The sequence below is a fragment of the Taeniopygia guttata genome, chromosome 7 (assembly GCF_048771995.1).
Source record: "Taeniopygia guttata chromosome 7, bTaeGut7.mat, whole genome shotgun sequence".
In the NCBI taxonomy this organism is placed as follows: Eukaryota; Metazoa; Chordata; class Aves; order Passeriformes; family Estrildidae; genus Taeniopygia; species Taeniopygia guttata.
The window spans coordinates 1,891,973-1,915,046 of record NC_133032.1 but is presented as its reverse complement, the minus strand read 5'-3'; the positions used below and the strand labels follow the sequence as shown (position 1 = coordinate 1,915,046).

At 42.0% G+C, this 23,074-nt stretch overlaps 1 protein-coding gene across 2 annotated transcripts in view; it reads right to left on the bottom strand.

Moving 5' to 3' along the window:
- UBE2F (ubiquitin conjugating enzyme E2 F (putative)) overlaps positions 1–23,074 on the bottom strand; it is a 54,760-nt gene that overhangs the window by 5,132 nt on the left and 26,554 nt on the right. Inside the window, exons 8-10 of one of the 2 annotated variants that reach the window (XR_003961235.4) lie at positions 16,250–16,282; positions 14,195–14,257; positions 13,019–13,104 (exon numbers count right to left, since the gene is read on the bottom strand). Coding sequence is in view for 1 of the 2 variants with exons in the window: in XM_002193384.6 (XP_002193420.1) it covers positions 14,195–14,257; positions 16,250–16,282 (96 nt within the window). In the remaining variant the exon portion in view is untranslated. The remainder of the gene's footprint in view (positions 1–13,018; positions 13,105–14,194; positions 14,258–16,249; positions 16,283–23,074) is intronic. The other variant, XM_002193384.6, reaches the window with a different exon arrangement.

Here is a 23,074-nt window from a genome sequence, read left to right as displayed (position 1 = left end):
TATGAGGTGGTTTTTTACAATTCTTGCTCCTACCTTGCTCTCATTTTCCTCTCATTGTTTTGTTTAGCTCAGTCTCTACACAGTGGGAAGAGTTTCCCAAGCTCTGTAATTAAATTTCAGTTCTCAGAAGAAAGAGAAGAGTGGGGGTGAAAAACATATACAAAGGTATCTCTGCTTAGCAGGTGCAGTCAAAGCCACACCCATTTTCATGGCCTGTGATCCCAACTGCAGATTTTTAAAATTCTCCTAGACACCAAGCAATTGTCATTTTGCAAAATGATGAGGAAATGTTTTAGCAGATTTCTTAGTAGCCAAGTCCTAAGGGGGAGGAAAAAAGGTGAAATTTTTACTGCAGGAAAAAAAAACAACAACAACCAAAGCCAGAACACACCACTGCAGCTATTTGGAAAAGAGCACCATTGTGAGGAAGATGAGAAACACTAAGGTTTGGACTTTTTTTTTTAAATATCTGCACACAGAGGTAGGTTACAGAACTGCAGTGGGAAGCACTGACCTGCCTGCCAGGACAGAGAGAAGCTGAAGATGCCTTGCAGAGACACAGCAATTCATTGACATACTGAGCACATTTGCACTTGTTTAAGAGTTCACATCTTAAGCAGGAACCATTTCCCTCATGCTTCCACAAGTTTTCTGCTGTCTGCCACTGGAGAAAGATAAAGGGAGAGAACGACTCTCTCAAGTTCCTAGATTAGATAAATACACCTAAATCCTATTTGTGTAAAACCAAGAGAATTGAATCAGATGAAGAGAGCAAAGCAGCTTCCCAAAGAAAATGGTGCCCTGGATCAAATGCAATGTGAGTCCAAAACCCCCATGGGGGCTGGATGGAGATGGAGCTCTGCAGAGTCCTCTGGGGCCAAAGGGATTTGCCCAGACTGCCACAGGTCTCTTACTGCCATTTAAGGTTTCACCTGGGCTGCTGAAAACAGAAAATGGGAATTAACCCAGGGAGCAGAGACTGCTGGGTGCCTCAGTCCAGGAGTCTCCTCTGCTCCTCCAAGGCTGGCCCAGGCAGTGATCACCTTGCCAACGGTGGCAAAGGGTTACACAAAAGCCCTGCAGGAAAATTACCTGAATTATTCCAGTTACTCTGAGGTCAACCTCCTCTGAGCTGCAAACACACTTCCACCCACGAGGATGCCACTCATTCCCAAGAGAGTCCTTGTCCTTGGGATGCAGATCTTGATGGATGAATCACAAGCACAGAGGAAATGGGAGCTGCCTGGCTCTGGCCTGAGGGTTTTGCAAGTCAGGCTCTACTTGAGGCAAATCATGTTCAAACTACCCTGGCAGGGCAGGGGATGCGTGTGGGGAACACAGCTCCAAGAGCTCCCATTCCCTGTGAACAGCCCTGCCATATGTTCCCTTTCAAAAGCCATGGATGTCTCTGAAGGATGCAAAGCAAAAGCTTTCCTTTTAAGCCACTTAGTTGCCTGAAGCATCTAAAACAAAAGCTTTCAAACATCTGCATTTCTTCCACTTTACCTCAGCAAATCAAACCATCTGCAAAAGCTTAATCAACTTTGCTGAACCTGAGAGAGGCTCCTTCCATAATCAAAGTGTTATGGAAGATGGGTAATGGTTGCTATAAATACTTGCAGCATTAGAAAAGTAAAGGTTTTCCTATTTACATCTGTTAGCACAATTAGCAGCTGTGCTGCTGCTCATTTGCACATGCCATTTAATGCACTTTGTGCTCGCTGGGAAAAGCTTTCAAAGGCTGTAACAAGGACACAGAACATAAAATGGGGAGGCAATCCAAGAAAAACCCCAGTGCAGCTCTGTAAACGCAGAAATGCTGCAGAAAAACAAAGATGTATTCTACCACGGCTGCCACGGTTTCAGTGAGAACAACAAACACCAAACAGGGTTGTTGGGGGAGCAGAGGAAGTGAAGGATTTACTGCAATAAATATGGAGATAAATAAATGCAATGACTCACAGGGAGAATTGTTATGAAAAGATGTTTTTGGACTGGGATGGAACTGTTGTTCTTAATAAGCCATTAAGCTGTAATCAGAGAGCAATAAAAACCCCACAACAAAAGTTAAACAGCTTCCAAAAAACCACATCAAGCTTGAAAGCCTTTTGGGACTACATTCTTTTCCAGTGTGGTAAAAGCTTGGAAAGCTGAGGTTAGCCAAAGGTAAAGATCTACTTCAGTTCTTCAGATACACCTTGTGGGTGCATTTAATTAAAATAATTCTTCATTGTTTCATAACCCCTCTGGAAGAAATCTGGGAAGAGATACTTGATTCAGTAACCAACAATAAATCTGGGTTTCTTATTTCACCTGAAGGAGGTTAAAAGCACCATCACACTTTCATCACTGCAGTTTTGTATTGCTGTAAATAAAAAAGTCTTCACACAAATATCTGGAAATAGGAAGAGAGATTTCAAGATGTCAAGGGCTGGTGCAGGGGTAGCAATTTAAACCAAGGGATGGGGTTAAGTGGAAAACCTCATGTTAGACCAAGGACAGAGACAGATCCCAGCCTAGAGGAAACAAGCACAGCAAGGCTGAGGCCGTGCTAATTTAAGCAGTAACATTAACTCAAATATTCTACAATGCAAACAACATAAAAAAGTTCCTGACAAAGCCAGCTTGAAGCAAACATAGTGAGAGCCAGCTCTGGGTGAGCTCTGTTGATGTCCCTGTGTTGACCAGTACGAACAGCCCTTCTGCTCTCCCAGAGCCATCAACAAGAGTTTTTGACAAAGTCCTCACCAAACGGGGTGAAAATGAAAACATTAATTTGCATCCTACATTCCTGGACCCAGACCAAAAATCAAAAGCCTGAGAAGTTCCTGGTTTTAAACCAGTATTTTTTTACAGTTTCTGTGGGTACAGAAGTAGTTGCATCACCCCAAACTGTTTTCTAACACAGCCTTGGATCTCACGATAAATTCTCAGGAACTTCCCTTTTCTCACTGTAATTTCACACTAGGAAAGACAGTGACCTCACAGACTTCACATCAGAGTAATTCCAAAACCGTGTGGAGGAGTTGAAAATGAGAAATCCAGTTTGAGGATGAACTGAATACAACTAAAAATGGTAAGAGGTAATCCAAGGAGATGGTATGAAAAGCAGAGCAGAATGCACGCAAGCAGAGCAGTGTGACAAAGTACATAATTTTACCATGAATTTTACAATGTCACTCTTTCTGTATGCCTTGAGAATTAATAATTCACAATGAAGAAGCAGTACTTCAAAGACTTGACCTCCATTACTTCTTCAGCAATTTTAACAGCATATCTTGCTTTAACGTTGGGAGTAAGAGCCAAAAGCAATGAAAATGAAAAAAAAAAAGCACAAAATCCCCTAAAAATTCATATATGCAGCAATTTGCCCACTAATTACTTCAAATGTGGCTAAACAGGTAAGAGGAAAAAAGGTAACTGCAAGTAAAAACATGCAGCTCTTGTGATCAGGAGGAAGCAATGAACACCCTGTGGTGTTTGAATAGCTTGTGGGGAGGTCTCTTTACCAAAATAAAACCTCACTTAGTGTGCAAGAGTCTAGAGCCCCTACAGCCAGGGAATGTCTAGCACATACAAGAAAGGGCTTTATGAAACACATTTAGCATGGAAAGACAGCAAAATGTGACTGCTCACAGATCTGCAGATCTCAGCACAACTCCCCTGGCACTTCTCACCACCTCAGCCTGAGCAGCAGCCAAGGGCAGAGCAAAGCCTGGGGTCTGCTCCGAGCTGGATGTGCCCACAGAGCCCACCTGGAGCTTTCCTGGAGGCTCCCTCCCAGCCCAGCCTCTCTGCTGCTGCCGGTTTTGGTGACAGCTACAGGAACTGGATGGAAAAACTCTGCTGCTCTATCAAATCCGATGGAAATCCACGTGTGTGTTTAAAAGCTCCAGGGATTGATGGGGAGGCTGGAATGAGGGGACAGATGGACGGCATCACTGCATAAGCCTTGTTCCTCTGCCAAAAACAAACACTACAAAGCAAAGCAATTGCCAGAGGTTCACTTCAGTGCAGCTCCAGGACAAAGTGAATCAGGACAGAGCAGGTGAAGCGGCAGTGGGGGAGTGAGCCTGCTGAAAGGCCGAGCTCAGGGGGCCATGAGCAGTGGCAGAGTCACTGCCATCCCCAGAGGTGACTGTAAAATACCTCCTGGAAATATCTCAAGGATGAAGTGCTGGAAAAGCTACAGCTACAGAGCAAACACCCCCTCTAATGTGATTCAGAATCATTTCACTTGGTTCTGCTGGCCATGAGCAAGAGAGAACAAAGATCCGTTTCTATCACATCCTTTAACTTGCATTACATTAAAACACAAGATTCTTTTCATGCAACCTGACAGCTGCCTTGCCAAGTTTTCCAGAGGCTCCTTACTTTCATCATTATCTATAATTTTATATTTCTTCAAATTATTCTGCTGCTGTTACAAGACTATCAGACTGACAGACTCCCAACTTGCATCAGAGAAGTGAAAGGATAGAAAACAGAGAAGCTTTAAAAGCAGCAGTGGCAGTGGGTTGACACATCTGTCCACAGCACAGTGATGCACCAAACACAAGAATATTTTGTTAAAAGATAGTTTTTAGTCTTGGGGTATGGAGGAGGAAAACATCAGGCTCGTCAGCTCAGTACTTCTTTCACCCTCAGCTCCACAGAAGTCCTGTTCGACACCTAATTGCTATTATCTTGTATTTCAGTATGTTCAAGACCACATAGTTTAGTTTATAATATATGGAGGGATTCCCGTCCTGCCCCTAAGCAATTACATTTCTACAGTCTAGGAAACTTTAATCATAAATTTACTTTAAACCTGAAGTGCCTGCAGTTCTGAATCTCTCCACTCAAAATAATTGACATTAATCACATTAAATCAATTGCTTCTAAGGCTAAGGCATAACCTTTCTTTTCCTTTTCACCTATTTTAGCAACTATCCATACTATAATGCCTTGTTCAGTGTATAACCATTCTGAGCACAGCCTTTGCTTCTATTTTTAAAAAGATGGCCACAGAATTTAATCCCACATGAGAGAAAATTTCCTTTCAACCCAGGAATTATAGCTGGGATTGCCAGTAGAATACAGCAAATAGATCATGGACGAGTGGCCACTCATCCTAAGCCACTGCCAGCCGTGAAGAGCAGCTCCTCCCTGAGCAGCACAAGGAGAATGGTTTCAAAAACCCTGGTGGAGCCTCTTTCTGTCAGCGTCAGGCAGTGCCAGAGGCTTCCCAGGAGAGGGAAGGCTTTATCCACTCAATTGTGACACTGCCAGTGACTCAGACCTTGGTCTCATACTGAGCCCTTGCCAAACATTCTTTACTCTCTTTAGCACAGGGCTGGAGGGTTGAAGTTTCCAAGATGTAGCAGAGAAAAGCCCTGGGATGAGAGTCTCAGCTGTGAGTGCAGCCAGTGCAGTCCAGCACTGATTTAAGCCACAGCCCAACCTCAGTGCTGACAACCAGAACAAGGATTTACTTTGCAGGCAGATTAAAAGAATAAAAAGTAGAATGTCAAGATTAAAAGGTGGTTGCTTCTTCCCTTGTGCACTTTAGCTTATGTGGGCAATGGGAAACTTTGGCACCTGTGAGTACAAAGGGCAGCACAGCAAAGTGGTCTCTACTTATTCCTCCAAAAGCGATCCTGTCAGAGCACAGATAAACCAGGTGAGAGAGGCTGTCTGTGTAGGAACATCACAGCAAGGCTGAGACATGCAAGGAAAGGGTAAGGAACAGAATGCAATTTAAATGTCAGGCTGTTAATCTAGGACTAAGATGATCCAAATGAATGCCCAGCCTCCCACTGCTCCATTGTCCTGCCCAGGATGAATCATTTCCCTCTGTACAGCACTCCAATTCTCATCAGCAAAGTACCAAGCACCACAACTGCTCTCCATCCTTTCAATTTAGTTTGGTTGCCCACCACTGCAATTTGTGGACATCAGATCCTATTCTATTCACACAAAAATAAGTGTCAACCCTACAAATTCTAGACTAAACCAACTTTAACCACTTCATGATACTGAAAATAAAACAGCCACCTATTTTTGTTTAAAGCTGCTTTTCAGTTTATAACAAAAGATATCTAAATGGAATCACAGTGACTACTGAACACTATAAGGAAAATCAGGACAAGGCATGTAGCCAATGAAGAAAAAAACCCAAATTTGCAGTGGTAAAACATAAATTTTCATTCATGGTGAAGCAAATACAACCCTTAAACTAAAGGATCATCTTTTTTTGCCACCTGTTACATCTTTCAGTGTTACCTACCTATTTAAACTTTGCTGGCAGACATCTGTGAATTTTCAGAGAATACAAAATACAGAATATTTCAAATTCACCCAGACCTGGTTTACTCTCTCCCCTATTAAATGAAATCCCCATTTCTTTTTCCAGAGGGATTTTAACCTAGGGGTTCATATGCTCAGTAGTACTGAAGAGTCCAAAGCAGCTGTTGTTTTCTGCACGGAGCCCTGGAAGGGCTGGGGGAGTTCAAAGGGCTGGTTTTGAGTTGAGGGTTATGTTAATAGCCCAGCAGGGTTAGATGGTGCAGGAATGTGAGAAACCCAGCTCCCTGAGCTCACATTTCACTGCTGGGGAGCACATACCCCAACAGGCTCTTCTGGCCAGCAGCACCATTAAAACTTGTTTCTGTTGATGCAGTAATGCTGCAGGATAAAATCTCTGAAATCCAAGAACACAGAGTGCCTGACCAGGAGCTGACATGGTGGAGAGCTCTAACTAATCACAGGAGGGGTGTGTGATAACCACCATCCTTATGGCATTCCAGAGGAGGAAACCCAGGGGGATGCTGGATTAAAGGGTTCTGATCACACAGGGCTGGTAAATTGTTCCTGCAGAACTTGTACAAAGTCTGATTTTTTTTCTCAGTGCTAAGACAAAATCTGCCAAAATTAATGTGGCTGCCCTATCCCTGGAAGTGTCCAAGGCCAGGCTGGACAAGGCTTGGAGCATCCTGGGATAGAGGAGGGTGACCCATGGCAAGAGGAGGCACTGGATGGTCTGGAGGGGTCCTTCCAAACCACACACATGGAAATTAATTTGGAGGTTACATGGTAAATGTTCTACTACTGAAATAAAGACCTTTCAAGACAGCAGGAAAAAAACATTCTGGCTTGGTAGCTTTTGTTATGAATTATTCACACTCGTGACAAGGCAGGCAGGACATGATGACAAGCTGAATTTTCACACAGGTTCCTTTCAAGTCTGCCAACACAGGGCTGGAGTCCATGGAAAAGCCCCACTCCCTGACAACACCTCACTTGGCAGCTGTAACCAATCCCCTTTTCTCCTGTCACTTTGTCAACATGAATGCAGGCCTAACCCAGCCAACCACCAGCACAGTGCCAGAAATAAATTCCAGAAATTTTTGTTCATTGCTGATTTCCCAACTCCTTTATGCCATGTTCAAGAGGTCAAACTTTGATACTTTGGGTTTTTTAACCCCTCAAAAATAATCCAGCTCAATCTGTTCATGCCTTATGAGAACCTCGTACACACCTCTAGCACCAGCTCAAACACAACAATAATAAAATACTTTAAAAGACAACATTCAAGTAAATGTTCTTGAAGTATTTTTTCTGTTCTAAAGCAAATTTTCCAGCTGCCTTTAGTCATCACTAAACTTTTGACACTTGAGCTTAAAAAATGGTAACAGTAATTATCAGAACTCTTCATATATCACTGTCACTGTTTGAATACAGAACTCTATAGGGATATGTTTGGAGAAAAATTCCAGCTGGCTGTGATGGGAAACCATTTGCAAGGGTGAAAAGCCTGACAAAGAGAACTGGGCTAAAAATAATGCATGAATGAATTAAATGTGCATTATTTCTTAAAAATTCCTTAGGGAAGGCATTAGAGAAAGCAGTTTGCCATTAAAAACCCTTGGAGTGCATTCCCTGGCTGTAATCCAATAAAGAAACATTCAGATAGAAACGTGATATCAACTTGGGTCATAGCGGTATTTGACTTTTGAGCCACCCATGTGCTCTGGAATACTTTGCAAAAGAAAAGCATTGCAATTGTTCTGCTTCTTCAGGGACCACTACCCTCCACAATTATCTGGAAAATAAAATGCTTGTTTTGAGCCATTTCTAATGCTTTTTACCACAAATAACATCTCCTCTGAAATGCACGGTGACAGGATGCAGCATCCACAGTCCAGGAAATTTTATTATACTTTATATTCTCTAAGTGTTTCATAGAAAAATGTGTTTTAGAGAATCTTGGACAATTTTGGTGATTGCTATCCAGACAACCTGTTTTGCACCCAAATTGGCCAACAATTACTACAGATCAGTGGATAATGTTTCTAATTCCCAGACAGATTTAAGCTTCAAGGAATTAAGCCAAAAATAAACTGGAAAAAAAAAAAACCAACCAGAATCTAAGCAGTTTGGAGGTAAGGAAGTGGCAAGGAAAAGACCTGATGTCTTCTGGACAAGAAGAACACCCACAGGAGGTAAATATTCAAATATGCCTTTGACATAAAAATTATAAAGATAAAGCAGGCACAACAGAGAAACAAGGAAGGTACTGTAAGATCACTTAAATAAATTACTTTAAATCTGAGGAAGAAATACAGATAATGAATATTTTCTTCCCCAAACTTCAGAGCTGAATTTTATTTTGTGTTAGTTTGCCTGCTTAGAGGATCCTGTGGCACACTGGCATTTATAGCATGCTTTTCATTCAGATGTATCAAATAGCATTTCAAACAGACTGATCTCCTGAGATAGGAAATTACATTAATAGAAGAAAACCAACTTCAACATGATCAATGATGAGATAAAACAGAATCCAAATTTGAAGGCATTATTTAGTTTCCAATGCTTCTGTTCAGCTAGACACAAAAATGGAATGTGAAGGAAGGCTTAAATCTAAATGCAATTATGCCTTTATTATGTATGAGCACAGAAATAAAAATCCAGGAGGATGAAAGTACAGCTGGCCATGCCATTATTTTGGAGGAGTCTTTAGAAGGATCAGATCTGAAATGACACAGAGGCAGCGAGCTCTGGGACTCTAGCTGTCTGAAGGCATCAGCAGTGCAAGGACAAAATTACTCCAAACTTCAGCAGAGATAAACGATCCCAAATCTGCCGGCTCCTGTATTTGGCACCTGGGGAATAACTCTGAGAAGAGAGCACCAGGCTCTCAGATTGGTGTTTGATAAAACCTGAGGTGAGACATGAGGACAGGAACCCCTTTCCACTTGGAGATGTGCTTCCCAGGCAAGAACAAACCAAGAATGAGGAAATCCTCTTGGTGAAACAAGTTTCACAATCCCAACCTGCTGCTGGTTTCTGGTGGCTCCAGAACTGAGGAGGCTCTGCTGGGGAATGACAGCTTTTGATGCAAATGGAAATTCTGGGGGAGAATTCAACTCAGTGTGTTTCCGAAGGGATGCCTGGAGAGCCTCTACAGCATATCTGTATTTATTTCTTACTTTGATTACTTACTTGCTGACAACCTTCTCTTGCCATGGCTCACCTGTTCTCAGGAGGTCTCTGGGCCAGGCCCTGACACTTTGTCAGGTGCTGCTGGTTCTTGCCCAGCTGTCCAGGGGTTTCATGGAATTCCACACTAGTTTGGGTTGGAAGTTCATCCCCTTCCACCCCCTGCCATGGGCTGGACACCTTCCACTATTCCCAGGCCTTGTCCAGTCTGGCCTCTGACACCTCCAGGGATGCAGGGGCAGCCACAGCTGCTCTGCGCAGTGATTTAGAAATTAAAACTCTTCTATAAAAATTCTGAATTGTTTGCTGTTTAAGGACTCTAAAAAACTGCCTACAATTATGAAATGTTATAAAAATTCTTCAGTGAAAACTCTACTCAGCAACTGTTCCAAATTACCAATGGAATTTCTCAAGGAGTTAGCAGTGCTCTCACTAGTGAGGACAACATGACAGTCCTCAAGTAACTTCAGGAAAACATTCACCCCACAAGACTCATTAGAACAACCTCCAAGGACCACAAGCAACTGAGAGAAGGGACTGGGTATTTTAAGCCAAGTTTCCTAAAGAACTGAGGCTGTGCAGGGCAATTACAATCCTGAGAGGAAACCTTAGGAGGCAGCTTCAGATTCCATAACGCCATGAACTCCATAAATCCATCTCCACAGAAACAATCCTGAAATAAAAACTTCATTTTCTTTATCACCCAGAGAAACCTTTAATTAAAATTTAAAAATAAAAAAAAGAGTTGCAGATGTCAATCCAGAGCCTAACTCCTCCACACAAACCTATGCAAAATAATTGAGCATTAAATGCTGCTTTCCAAAGAGGATGCAAATAAAATCAGGGCTCATTGAATTAAGTAAAAAATGTGTTTAAAGTGGGTCCTTGGCAAACACACACCTCTTCCTGTTAGATTTCTCAGCTCTGGCACTTCAGAGCTGCAGGTGAAGATGATAAACTGGATTTTCAACAAGGAGGAAGAAAAATTCCCTGCCAAGTGCAATCTACCTCAGTCTTCCACAAGGACAGCACAAAGCACTGAATGCTGACAGGTTCCACTGGGATGGAAAGATCATGCAGGAGGAAAACAATTCAGGGAGATGGAACTCAGCCTCTCCTACTGCTGAAACAACCCCAGATCACAGAGATGAAAAATAAATGAATGACTGCTAATCTGCAGGATGACAGAAGTGTGCTTGAATTGCACAAATACAGGGTAAATATAATTCAAATAGGACACAGCATTAGGGTTCTTGACACGGCAGGCTTAGGTGAGGAACCAATCTAAGGAATACATGGAAAAACATTTCTACTTTAAACCACACGAAGTATGCAATGAATCTTCTGTTGTGTGTTGCACAAATGGCTTTGGAATGGTTTTTTTGGCAGAAGTGAATACCGCTAGAAAATGTAAAAGCTTTTACATTTTACACTGGCAAATCCCAATGTCCTGAGGCAGCTCCCAAACCAGCCATGACAGATGGCCATACAGAAAGTATTTCCTAGATTTCAGCTAATACATCACAGACACAGCACCTCTGCATGAAGAATACCAAGTCCTGAAGAACTAAGCTCACTTGGTTTTCCACTGTCAAGGTTTTCCAGAGCTTGGATCTTCCAAAAGATCCCCATTCTTTCAGTATTCAGCCTACCTGGCTGCCACAGAGCAGATCAGTCAAGCTCTGTGTGCCTGCTGTATAAAAACCAGCAAATCCTACCATTTTTAGCTCTCACCATTTTTAAGTGAGTAGTCATTAAAACTTAAACACTTGCTCATTGCTTTAGAATCCATGGAATTGATTGATAATTAATGGTTCTGGCTATCCGTAACTACTGACTGACTTCTGTGCTAAATGCAAGGTGCTCCAAGCTCATTAATTAGTAAGAGATTCTTTAGATTCAGCAAGAAAACTCATATCACCAAACTGCTGAGATTGTATCAGTGTGCGAAGACAATGCTGGGCAACTCCTTGCTTAGTTTACATTGAGACATCAACCATTTTTTAATTCTGATTTATTGAGCTTTACACCAGGAGAGGATGCTTGTTTATCTTCCAGTGACTGTGACCCAACTGCAGAGCAATGTGGGCACCAAGGATGCCCAGCATTTGGGAAAACAGATGTTACCCAAATTGTTGTACAGCCTGCCAAAAAATTACTGGCACCTAGCAAGGTGTACGTGGGAGAAGTGTAGAATGAGTAAAGCGGCATAAACAAACATATTTATTTTTTTTTAATAATTTGTAGAAGTGACTTGATGCCCACTGACTGAAGGAAGCTGCAAAGGAACAAGTTCAGTAACTCTCAGCTCCTTCCTGGAGCTAAAGGAAGTCCTGAAGGGCTGGAAGCTGAAGCTTGCACTAACACACATCTCAGGTAAAACACGTTAATGAAACAATCAATTTCTAGAACTTGAGCTCTGAATTTTGTATCATTTTACATCTTAGAACAAGGCTGCTTTTCCAAAAGCTGTGATTACGTGCTCAATTACACACCACAGATTTAATGCAAGAATGGAGAGGAAGGGATCACAACTGCCCCTTCCAGCCTGATCTTACACAAACATTCCCAGCACAGCTGTTTCCCAAGAACCAGCAAGAAGAATTTGCTACCTCTGATGTGATTTTTCCAGCATCTGCAAGGGAGGAGCCATTTGTGATGACCTGGAGCTGACCAAAGCCCAGCCTCAGTTCTCAAGAAGCACAGGCAAGGCCTGGGATTAGCTGTTACCCTCTGGGGCAGCCAGGCTCAGCCTGGAATGTCAGCAAAGGAATGCCAGGATTTCAGATCTGAAGGGACATCAGTGAAATTCTGAGTCATCTCCCCTGGGAGAGGCACAGGGGACAGCCCTGGGTGCAGTGGTTTGGCTGTCACACTCCCAGGATTCCCCTGCACACAGATGTTTGTGTGCAGAACTGTTTCTGGATGGATGGATTTGCATATCTGTTCATACAGATACTGCACATGCAAGCAGGTATTACATATCCACTATCTGTATAATCCTATTACACATGCAAACAAGTCTCAGAGGAAAGAAAACTAATTAACATTCCCATATTAATCCTATTGGGCATTGCAAGTATTTCTTAAGAGCCAGGATGGGACCACAGCAGTCTGACTCCACAACAAAGTGTTCATGTAAAATATGACCTCTCTGCCAGAGGGAAGCAAAAAAAACCAACTCAGGCTGCAAAGTGCAGCTTTTTCTCTCCCTTGCACTATTTATCCTCTCCACAAAGGCATCATTGGGTTTTTCTCATGTCACCACAAAACACACTACAGAAAATCCACTCCTACCTTGTGCTATAAAACACATATATTAAATTCAGATAAGCTCAAAAAAAATTAAAATGACAAAATATAAATTTTACAGGTACTTATGAGACCACTAGGAGTTTTAATAAACAAAATTGTTTGTTCCCAAAAAAACTGTGATTTAGAAGACTGAAAAAACAGCTCAATTTCATCTTCAGCTTCTTCAAACAACTTCCATGCAATTAGTTAATTAGTGTAGCAGTACCTATTTCTGAGGGCTCACCTCTGGTTTTGATGGAGGTGTGTCTTTTAAATCAGGTAGCATCTTCCCTTCTGTGGATTCCCAAGACTTCCAATCTCTCAATGAGGCTGAGAGGTGCAGGACAGCAATTTTAACCACCCAGGCCATGGAGTGGGATGGGCTTTAAAGTTCCTTCCAACCCAAACCATTCTGTGGCTCCATGCTAAAACAAAACCACAAAGACCCCTCTCTCCCAGAGGAGGTTTGTAGATAATTTTTTCCAGCTTTGCTGTATGTTCTCATCTCAGCCCTGCAAACATGGATGAATACCAGAATAGCTACAAGATCTCATTAATGAAAATATAGCTGGAAAGATGAACTTGCAATCTTGGTATTTCCTCTTGAAAAAATGAGATAAATTAGGTGCACTGCCTGACTGTACTTTCAATGAACTCTTCAAATCAACACTTGCATACCTGGAAACTTTCTGTACAACAAAAGCGTTGGAAGAGTTTAATTAGAATAAGATGTCTTGAACATACTAGGTGTGAGTTCCATGTGCTTGAGGAATACATCCATGACATTATGGAATTTTGGAGATGCATACAAAGGAGAAATTGGCACTTTTGCTCAGAGGTAAGCAGTACATCTCATTTATGTTCACCAGGCCATGTTCTGCTTTGCTCAGTCCATAATACACACACAAAAATTAAGATGAGTAAAAAGAAAACATCAATTTCCAATCCTGCTCTTTAAACTTGTCCAGATTTCTCCTGGCTTTATGAACACATGCAACATGGAATAGCTCTGAGTAAAAGAGCTGCCTTTGGAAAGAGGCAGAGAAAGAGGAGATCTTTTCACAGATCTTCTAAGGCAAAGGTCACTCATGTCACCATGCCAAACCAACTCACCACCAGCATGCTGCACAGCACATGCACAACTTTAGGGGAAATCTCAGACACAAGAAGGGAAAGATTTTGTGGGCCCCCAGCCACATTATGGCCCACAGCCCCAGCACATGGTGACTAACACTGCTGTGTGGAGTCTGCTTTCCCAGAGAAAGCACTTTTTGTTTGAATAACTGGTTGCTGATACAATGAGTCACTCAACCAGCTCAAGCAGCAGCTCCAGCACTCTAAAAGGACTGGCTGGGAACTGCTGAGTACAGAATGTGTGCTTGTTTAGGAACAACCTGCCTTAAATAAACCACTGACTCACCTTGTCACGCAAATGATGCTCTGCAGCCTCAATATTCAAAGGATCGTCAAAATTCAAAAGATCCTGGAAAAGAAAGAGAGAACATTGAGGGGCTCCCACTCACTGCATCACCAGGAGCCCAAAGCCTTCAGGAACAAGATAATGGAACAAAGCAAACAGGGCAGCAAGGGCAGTGCCATTTCATCATTGCCTCACTGCCTCGCTGGTGCCTCTGCCAAAGGTAAATGCAAATGAGTCATTTGGTAATTGGAAACCAAATCACAGGGCAATTAAATAATAACAGCACCAGGGCATTTAAGCCCTTCTGGTTTGGTTCTTAGGACACTTCTATCTGGAATTGAAAGTTTTTCTATTGGAAAGTTTTTCTATTGGAAAACTAAATTTTGGAGGAACAGCCAAACTTGCAGGAGGCACAATTCCTGTTGATTTTTGTTAGAGGGCAAAGTAAACCCTGAAAAAAACTTCTGCAAACAGTGAGCTGATAAAGAAGGAGTTTGCTTAATTCTACCTCCACAGAAAATCAATTCCACTCTCTCTGTGAAGAATCTATGTGACCTGGAGTCTGACAGGGAAGTTTCAGTGCTCTGGGAAAAACAAGAGCTAGAGGAAAAGGAGTGCAAAGATCCTGAGAACTAAGGACATGTGGGGTCAGGGAGCAGAAATAGTCCTAGCAAACCTCAGGCCTCCCAGTTTAATCTCGAATATTAACTTGGAAGTAGAAAGGGTCTAGGGTTAAAAACAATGGAGAAGAGGAGTCATCATTAAAAATAACACTGAATCACAAGGCCCCTGTTCTATCTGCAGCCAGATCTTACCCCAGTCTAAGGTCAGCCTGTGTGAAGAGTGAAAAACCACAGTCCCATAATGTGAAAGGCTCCTGGCAGTCCCCAGCTCATCTTGAAGCAGGAAAGCCCACGTTTCACTCCAATCGGGACACCAACCCACCTCATTTTCACTCACTTTCTCCAATAAACCCCTCAATGAATCAGCCAGACCAGTGGGATCCCATGCCATCTTTTCAAAGCCTAATTATTGACAAGAGGCTGGGGGTGAGAGGAATCCAGGAGGGAGGCAGAGCTCTCACCATCTATGACAAATCCCTGTGGTCCCCTAAGCAGGACCACCCCTCTCTGCAGCTCTTTCCCAATATTTTTATTTTATGCAGCTCTGCCCCTGAGGATTTTGCTTCCTTCCACTTACTTGGCATGCACAGGGAGCCTGACTGCGAAATGCAATTCACTTTTGCTGGAAAAGCAAACGATCTCCAAGCTCTTACATCAATTTGCCAAAGAAGTGTTGAAAAAAAACAACTAAGACTTTGGATGCCAGGAAATCCAAGTTTCCTTCTACACCCTGGAGTGCTGGGTAGCCACCACCTTAATGCTGCTCTTTGCTTTCTCCTGACCCTCCCACCCAGCAGCAATGGCTGAGGACAGGAATCCCTAAAAAAGGTAACTTTTGTAAAGACTTAGCTTCTCTCCATTTTTAGGGCAAAAGCAGCTGTTGCATCCTGCCCTCTCCTCCATTTTCAAGGTGCATCTGCAATTACAGGTTCCTTGCTCCCAAAAATCTTTAAATAAAAGGGGAAGAAATGGGATCCCTGAATAAAATCACATAAATTCTGTGACAAGCTAGGTTTTATGCTAACAAGGAATGAGACTGAAGGACAGCCATTAATTCCTAAATAGGATTTTTAAAAAAGACTAACACCAACACAATTCTTTCTCAGAGCAGTATGTATTTTTATTTCCTGCAAATCAGCAGGAAGAGTTTCATACTGTGTGGAAGAGCCCAAATAATTTGTTATCAAAATATCCCCTAATATTTCTAACCAAAGTAAAATCCATGTACAAAAAGCTGGCATTTCAGACAGTCCAGATGAGTTCCACAAACAAAAGCACAATTTGATTTCATACTTGTCTAACACTCACTGAAGCCAAGGGAAATAATGACCTAAACTTTTACAGGCAACACACAAGGTTGTCATTAGATGATAGTGAAACTAAACCAGGCAGGAAAAAGAAAAGGGAACATGCAAAATATTCCTTTACTTACAGTAAATAAAGAGTTTAACCCCCAGACAATATCCTGCAAAGAAAAACACAGTTAGACAGGCATTTCAAGAGTTTTGAACATGTTCACAAACTTTATTTTTCTATTAATCCATGAAATAACTGGAAAAAAAAAATCTAGATTATGACTAATGTTTTACTAATTTAAATCAAAATGTTGAAAAAGCTTTCCCATTTCATGGCCACTTGATATTTAGAAGTCACCGAAACCAAATACTGCATATTCAAACAGAAGGTCAGAGCTTTCTGTGTGTATTCCTGTTGCTCCTCCATTCAAGGAGAGGAGCGATACCTTAGGATATGCCACCAGCTAAAACTGCACTGCTTAGTTTAAAGGCTGGGTAGTGAAAATTATTTTTAACAATAGATTGCTGAATTAAAGAGGGGTCAAACAAATACTTGAAACTGTTGAAATATCAGAGAAAAGAGGGTGAGCTGTAGTAGGAGTACAGAGAAATACTATTCTTACATAAGCATATGTCTCAAGTCATTCCACGGCTAAAATGCAAATTTACAATAAAGATAAAGCCTCAAAGTAGCAAACTTCCTATGCACAGCAAAGAACTTCAATAAATAAATGTATTTGAGCTTGCTTCCTGTTCTGGGCCCTGTGCTGAGAGTGTGGACCACAGAAATCCATATCCCTTAAGGACACTGTCCAATTATGCCCTAATGAACAAGACACGATGTCAGCATTCCGCAGCCAACAGCCTTTCATGATCCAATTTCCCTCTGCTCTTGCACAAACACCCCACTCACTTTATCTGCTTTTGAAACATCAATCTGCCCAACAGGGATGGCAGTGTCAGCCCTTCCAGCCTCAGCACCTTCTCAAGTGTGGCAAAGACAGCAACTTTCCAACGTGGCAGCACCAACACATAAACTGCACAAAAGGGGTGACCCAGACATTTAATTCCAGTTATCTGTAAATTTTAAGACTCTAGTGCTGAGTAGTCATCCTCACTCCCAAAGAACAACTCTGCCAGTTCCCTGGCAAGCAGGAGAAATGGAACATTTCAATTTTAATTATTTTATTATTCAGTTATTTCAAAGAAGGGATAGAAATCATCGTTTCACACTTTAAGCTTCTGTGTTTGTTCAACTGCTGGAACAGACACCAGGCACAGAAGAGGTCAGGAGAGCATGGTATTAAGGACACCTCTGTTAATTCTTGGGGTAAATTATTAGTACAATGCAGTGATGTGCCAAAGTCACAGATTAAAGGAAGATTTGCTGGCATGGAGAGCAGCAAAAGGCAGGAAGGTCTCAATTTCCACTTGATTCTCCCACATCCAGGGATCAGAGGGTGCTCAGCAGCTCTGGGCAACCCCTCTGTACCCAAAGGTCAGGATCCCATTCCACTGCTGCCCTCCAAGGCTGTGTGGTCCATCAGGGAGGCAGAGTTGCAGGAAAAAATGACATTTTCAGAAGCTGCCTTCTACCTACACCGTGGGACAGCGGGCTGCAGTTGCAGAATTTGCTGCAGTACCACAACACTGAGCATTCAAACCATCCTGAACAGGTATAAGGTCACCTGAGCACTCTGAGGGCTGGCCACTTCTAACTCCTGAATGCCAAACCTGCATCCCCAGGGTTACAAACTCTCCACAGCTGTTCAAGCACCTGCATGGCTGAGAAGGAACAAACCAGGAGCAAGTCAGTGCCTTCCAAAATCCTCAGGAACTCAATTTCTCCTTACTCTGAGCAGTGCTGACCCCCTGCTCTGACAGAAGCTCCCCAGACACCAGCAGAGCTCTCTGCACACAAAACTCCTTCTTGTCCAATACAAGCTCCAATACCTCACACACCTAAATGCTGCAGCTCAAAAAGGAGATGTGATGTCCTATTTTTCCATTATATAATTAATTGTTCCCAAATTCTTATTTTCTGAACCCTGGTTTTAATGCTTTGGGGTGCTTGACTCATTTGGGCTGGTTTTACAGAGTTCTATTAAAAAACAAAGAAGGAAACATCAAAAAAAAAAACAACAAAACAACAAAAACCTTTGTACAGGCACAAGTTGTCAAAATGCTGTACATCTCCACTGCCATTCTAGACACGAAAAAGCATAACAGGATTATTATTATTATTATTATTACTGAATAATTTACTTGTGATAGTCTTAATACCATTTTTGATGTTTCCATCTATTCAAGCTTTATGATTTGCTGGATTCATTTTATACCCTTGCATGGCTCCATAAGAAATAATGCTAAATTACTACCAGAGGACAATTTCTTTTTGTAATGAGCTTGAGGCTAGCCTGGATTTAAATCTAGGATATTGAGAAAGGGAAGTGGGATGGAACAGATGAGCAAAAGTGAAGCAAGTATTTGGTATTTGAAAAAACTCAACACTGTTGAACTGCAGAAATAATCACCCTGCACTGCTGACTTCAGCAGAGCTGTTGGCTGCATGCAGATAAGCAGTGGCCTAGGTGCTTGCTTTGGGTTTTCCTGAGGAACTAAAAGGATGTGCAAGCCACTGAAGATCTTGTCAGATTTAACAGCTCAGAAACTTCTGCTCCCCTTCAGTGTAATAAAGCATCAGGCCTGGGTACAAAGGTTTACTGAACTTGTGGCTTAAATAGCCTGAAAACGAGGTTAAGCCCATGTGCAGGAGTTTTTAAAGGTGAGTTTCACAGGGAGGAGTATTGCAGGTGGCCCTGAAAATGTTCATGGTGCACACCTTGACAGTGGTGCACTTGAGTAAGACCCCACTTGTACAAAATCAGACATCTGCACCTGACTAAGCTGCTTCCTTTACAAAGCTGCTTTTCTGAGACTTCTGCTCTGGGTTTAACATCAAAGTTACAGAGGACAAGGGCACTCCTGCTGAGGGGCAGCCACAGAGCAAAGCTGAGAGCCTCTGCTATTGTACCAAACCTGCTTTTTGTGCAGGACCTGCAGCCTGGGCTGCCATATTCCTCGAGCTGCTTTATCTGGCTCCTGCTCCAGCCTGCCCAGGCTGTCCCTGTGTGGTGTCCCAGAGGTTTGCCATCAGCTCAGATGTCACCTGTGGGTCAGATGCCTTTGGGAGTCAAAGGCAGGTCTTGGATATGCAAATGGGTTTAGCTCACATCTATTCTGTTGGCTCAGAGGAGGCAATGATGGTATTTGAAATCAGGAACTGGGGGTCCCAAGCACACAGCACCTGATTAAATCCACAGTAGGCGAGGGGAATACAGAATAATGAGAGAAGCACACTCTGCTCCATGGCACTGCCACCATCCTGGGCTGGAGCATGGGGAAGTCAACACAAGCAAGTCAGAAGATCAACAGACTGCTGTAAACACTCCTTTATAATTGTCCCTTTTCATTCTGCGCTATTTTTGTGCTGCATCTGAGTGAAAAGTTACACTAAACCCCTGCCCACAGATTTGTTTATAGCATGCCAAACGAGGAGAAAAAACATGCTGCTGCAGCAGTGTCTGAAGTTCAAGAGCAGTGACTCAAAATCCTCAATGCAGCTTTTGAAACAGCCTCTCCTGAGGCCAGGGAGTCTCAAAGCTTTGCATTTCTAGGAGGTTCTAACTCAGTCATTGATCATGCCAAGTGACAGCTCTCAGAGCCACTTCACAAAAGCAATGCCCCTGAAACCATGCCACAGACAAGGGGTTCAGAAAGACAAACACAAGCACTTCTGAAGAGAGAGAAAACATGGAAACTGTAAATTAAGATTAAATTAACATTTTCCAGTTTACCTCAATGTTTTTGAGGTATGGAATTAATTAAGATTAAATTAATATTTTCCTTTAACAGGCAAAGTATATTTAATACATTAAATTAAGAAGAGCGCAGACCAGAAAAAAGCACATAACTTCCAATCAAAGAAATTCCCGTAAGAGATCCAAGAAGCATTTCTGATCTAACAGACTGAACAAAACAAAGCTCATTGCTAAACCATTCTATATAAACAAACAACTTGATGCAGTCAGATGAACAAAAGGAGCAGCAGTCATTTATACAAGCACATGTCTGTATCATTTTTTTTTTTGGTTTGTTTTAAAAAAGGCTGGAAATGGCCAAGTCCTGGGGCAGCTCTCTACTGTAATGTCTGCCTATTCACCATCTCAAGGTGGTTTTCCTCTTCCCTTCCCTTCTTCCACTGTCTGTAAAAAACAAGCCCACCTTCCCCTCTTCACTGCAGCCTAAAAAACCAAGCACACACATGCCACCCCACCAAATAATCACTGGTCCTGTGGATCAAAAAACAAAATGTTTTCCTTCCAGAGATGGAGGCACTTTTTAGCTTATGAAAATACTTCTCTCCTAAGCTGTCTCCTCCCCAAAAAAATCTTTTATATTTCCTCTCCTGCTCCTCTCTAATCTTGCCAAAGTTGAAAAACATTGTTTCCACCTCCTAGAATAAGGTGATAAAGTGAATGCCACCTTTCTTCAGCCACCCACAAAAGCCACCTCAGTTGTCATGTGTCTGTCATCCCTGCCTGTGCTTCCCACCCAAACACAACAGCAGCTCCCCACAGGGCTCTGAGTAACTCAAAAGGCATAAACTGCTCCAGTTAGCAAGCACAAAACAAGGAGGAAGGCTGGAAAACCATTTCTTTTGTACTTAAATATAGGAGGGGAAAGAAAACAGGACCAATTCCAGCCTGTTGGTGTCCCAGACCAAGGCAGCTGTGAAGTGCCAAGCATGCAGAGCACTCCCCTCCCATTCCTCACTTTGTCACTCACTCCTTGACATTTGTCCCCGTGGTTACTGCAGGGCAAGTGGATAATCCTGTGGAAATTGTTCCCTGGGGAATTCTCTGATAGCTTCTTCATGAACTACACCACAGTGATTAGAACACTGAAGCCATCACCCTCTGGAGACCAGTGTGTTCAGTGCATGAAAGCTGACACTAATTGAATATTCAGAAATCAACAGTTTGGGGAGAACAAGTAGTTTAATTACAATTACTGAGGTATCTCAGCTCTCCTCACTCACATGCTCATAAGAGCAGCTACTGTACCTAAACAAAAGATTTGGTTTTGCCAGAGAACATTAAAGACAGAAAATTAATTTTTTGCAAGTCTTTTCTGAAGCAAAAGCTATTAGAAAACACTGAGTTGTATATTTTCACCAGCCTGGGCATGTATGGAGGAGAAAAATAAATCACATCTTACGAAACTGAGAAAGCAAATTTATAATGAAGTTAAAATACAATACAATATATCCTTGGAAAAATATTTCCCAAAGCTTATTTTAAGAAAAAAAAATGAATGTCAAATCTCCAAAGAAGATTGTCTTCAGCAGTTTAAACCTTCTCTTTCTAAATACTGTGTCTGAAGTTTTTGTCTGGGGCTTATTCAATTTTTGAGGTGAGGAAGACACATAAAAAGACCAACTCCAAAAGAGGATTTGAATAAATCAATAGCTGTACAATGTTATCATAATGCTGAGAAAAACAGCCTGAGCAACAAGAATTAATCTAACATAAAGCATACTTTTTTCCCTTCATCCTCAAGACAGTGACAGTTACTTTATTGTCTGTTTCAAACACTTTTCTACACTAATTACAGATGATTTTGACAGCAAACCATCTATTTTCCTTAAGATGATGGGTGAAGTTTTGTACTTTCAGAACTCCTCAGGTTGATGCTTAAACATTGAGGTAAACTGGAAAAATGAAGTCAGGACCCTCTGATTTATTTCTCCAAGAGATGAGTTTGGCATTTGGATGATTCCAAATGAAGTCATTCCACTGCCTGAAGACAAGGGCAGAATCAGTGAACCAAACAGGATGAAGAGCTGCCATTTAGAATTAAAGCACTAATTAAATAAGCAAGGCTCCTAAGGATCAACTCCAAGTAGCAATAGTTTACTGGAAATGAGTCTTAATTCCTTTTAGAACAGGTAATCTAATAGCACAGACAGATATTTATTAATCTAGGATCTGGAGTTATGGGAGAGAAATTCCTGAAAAAACAGTGGTTTCCTGTAGGTGGGCATGAAAAGCTGCCTGCAGATCTGCAGTTTCAGGCTACCTGGATGTTTCCTGCTCCTGGCTCTCCTGAGAGCAGTAACACAGAAATGACAAAACCCAGCACTTGGAACTATCTCAGTGAAAAACTGAAGTGCACATACACCTAACAAATATGGAAAGCCTCCAGAAAACAGCCCAGCTAGCTGAGACCAGCTGGATCTCTGTGAGAACACAGCTACAAAAAGAAGAAAAAGGACAAATATTCCCTGGGAACATCCATCATACATTTTTAAACACTGGTTTTAATGTTCATATGCTCAGCCCTCCACAGAGTTGCCCAAGTGTGCTTTGATTATTTTTCAGGTCCATCAATCAGCCACTGATTTATGAATCCATTTCCAGTTGCAGTTAGTTAGAGGTAACTGCAAAAGGAACCTGACTTTTAGAATCAGTCAGGCATTTAAAATACAGATCCACTTGTTCAGTTCTTAAAATCAATCACCTGAGATGTTTTCAGAGCAAAATGAAAACAAGCATTTAGGACAAAGCTGAGGAAAATTAAGGAGAACTAACTGAGCAAGGCAGATGATCATCCTGGCAAATAAGGTATATATTGAGGTCTAAAAGGAGCTACTAAAGCACTTTGGAGTTTGAAATTGAAATTAATGAAGGGTACAAAGCAGAGTAACAGCAACAGTGTGAAGTCATACGAGGTATTTAAAAGCTGCTACTTCCAGTGACATTAAAAAAACCTGAGAACAAAATGGAATTGAAGCCATCTATTTGCTTTCTGCCTGGGAAACTTTCATTTTGACCATCACACCTAAAAACAGGAGAAAAGCAAGTTCAGATACTCTGAGCAGGGCCCAAAGTAACTGCAGC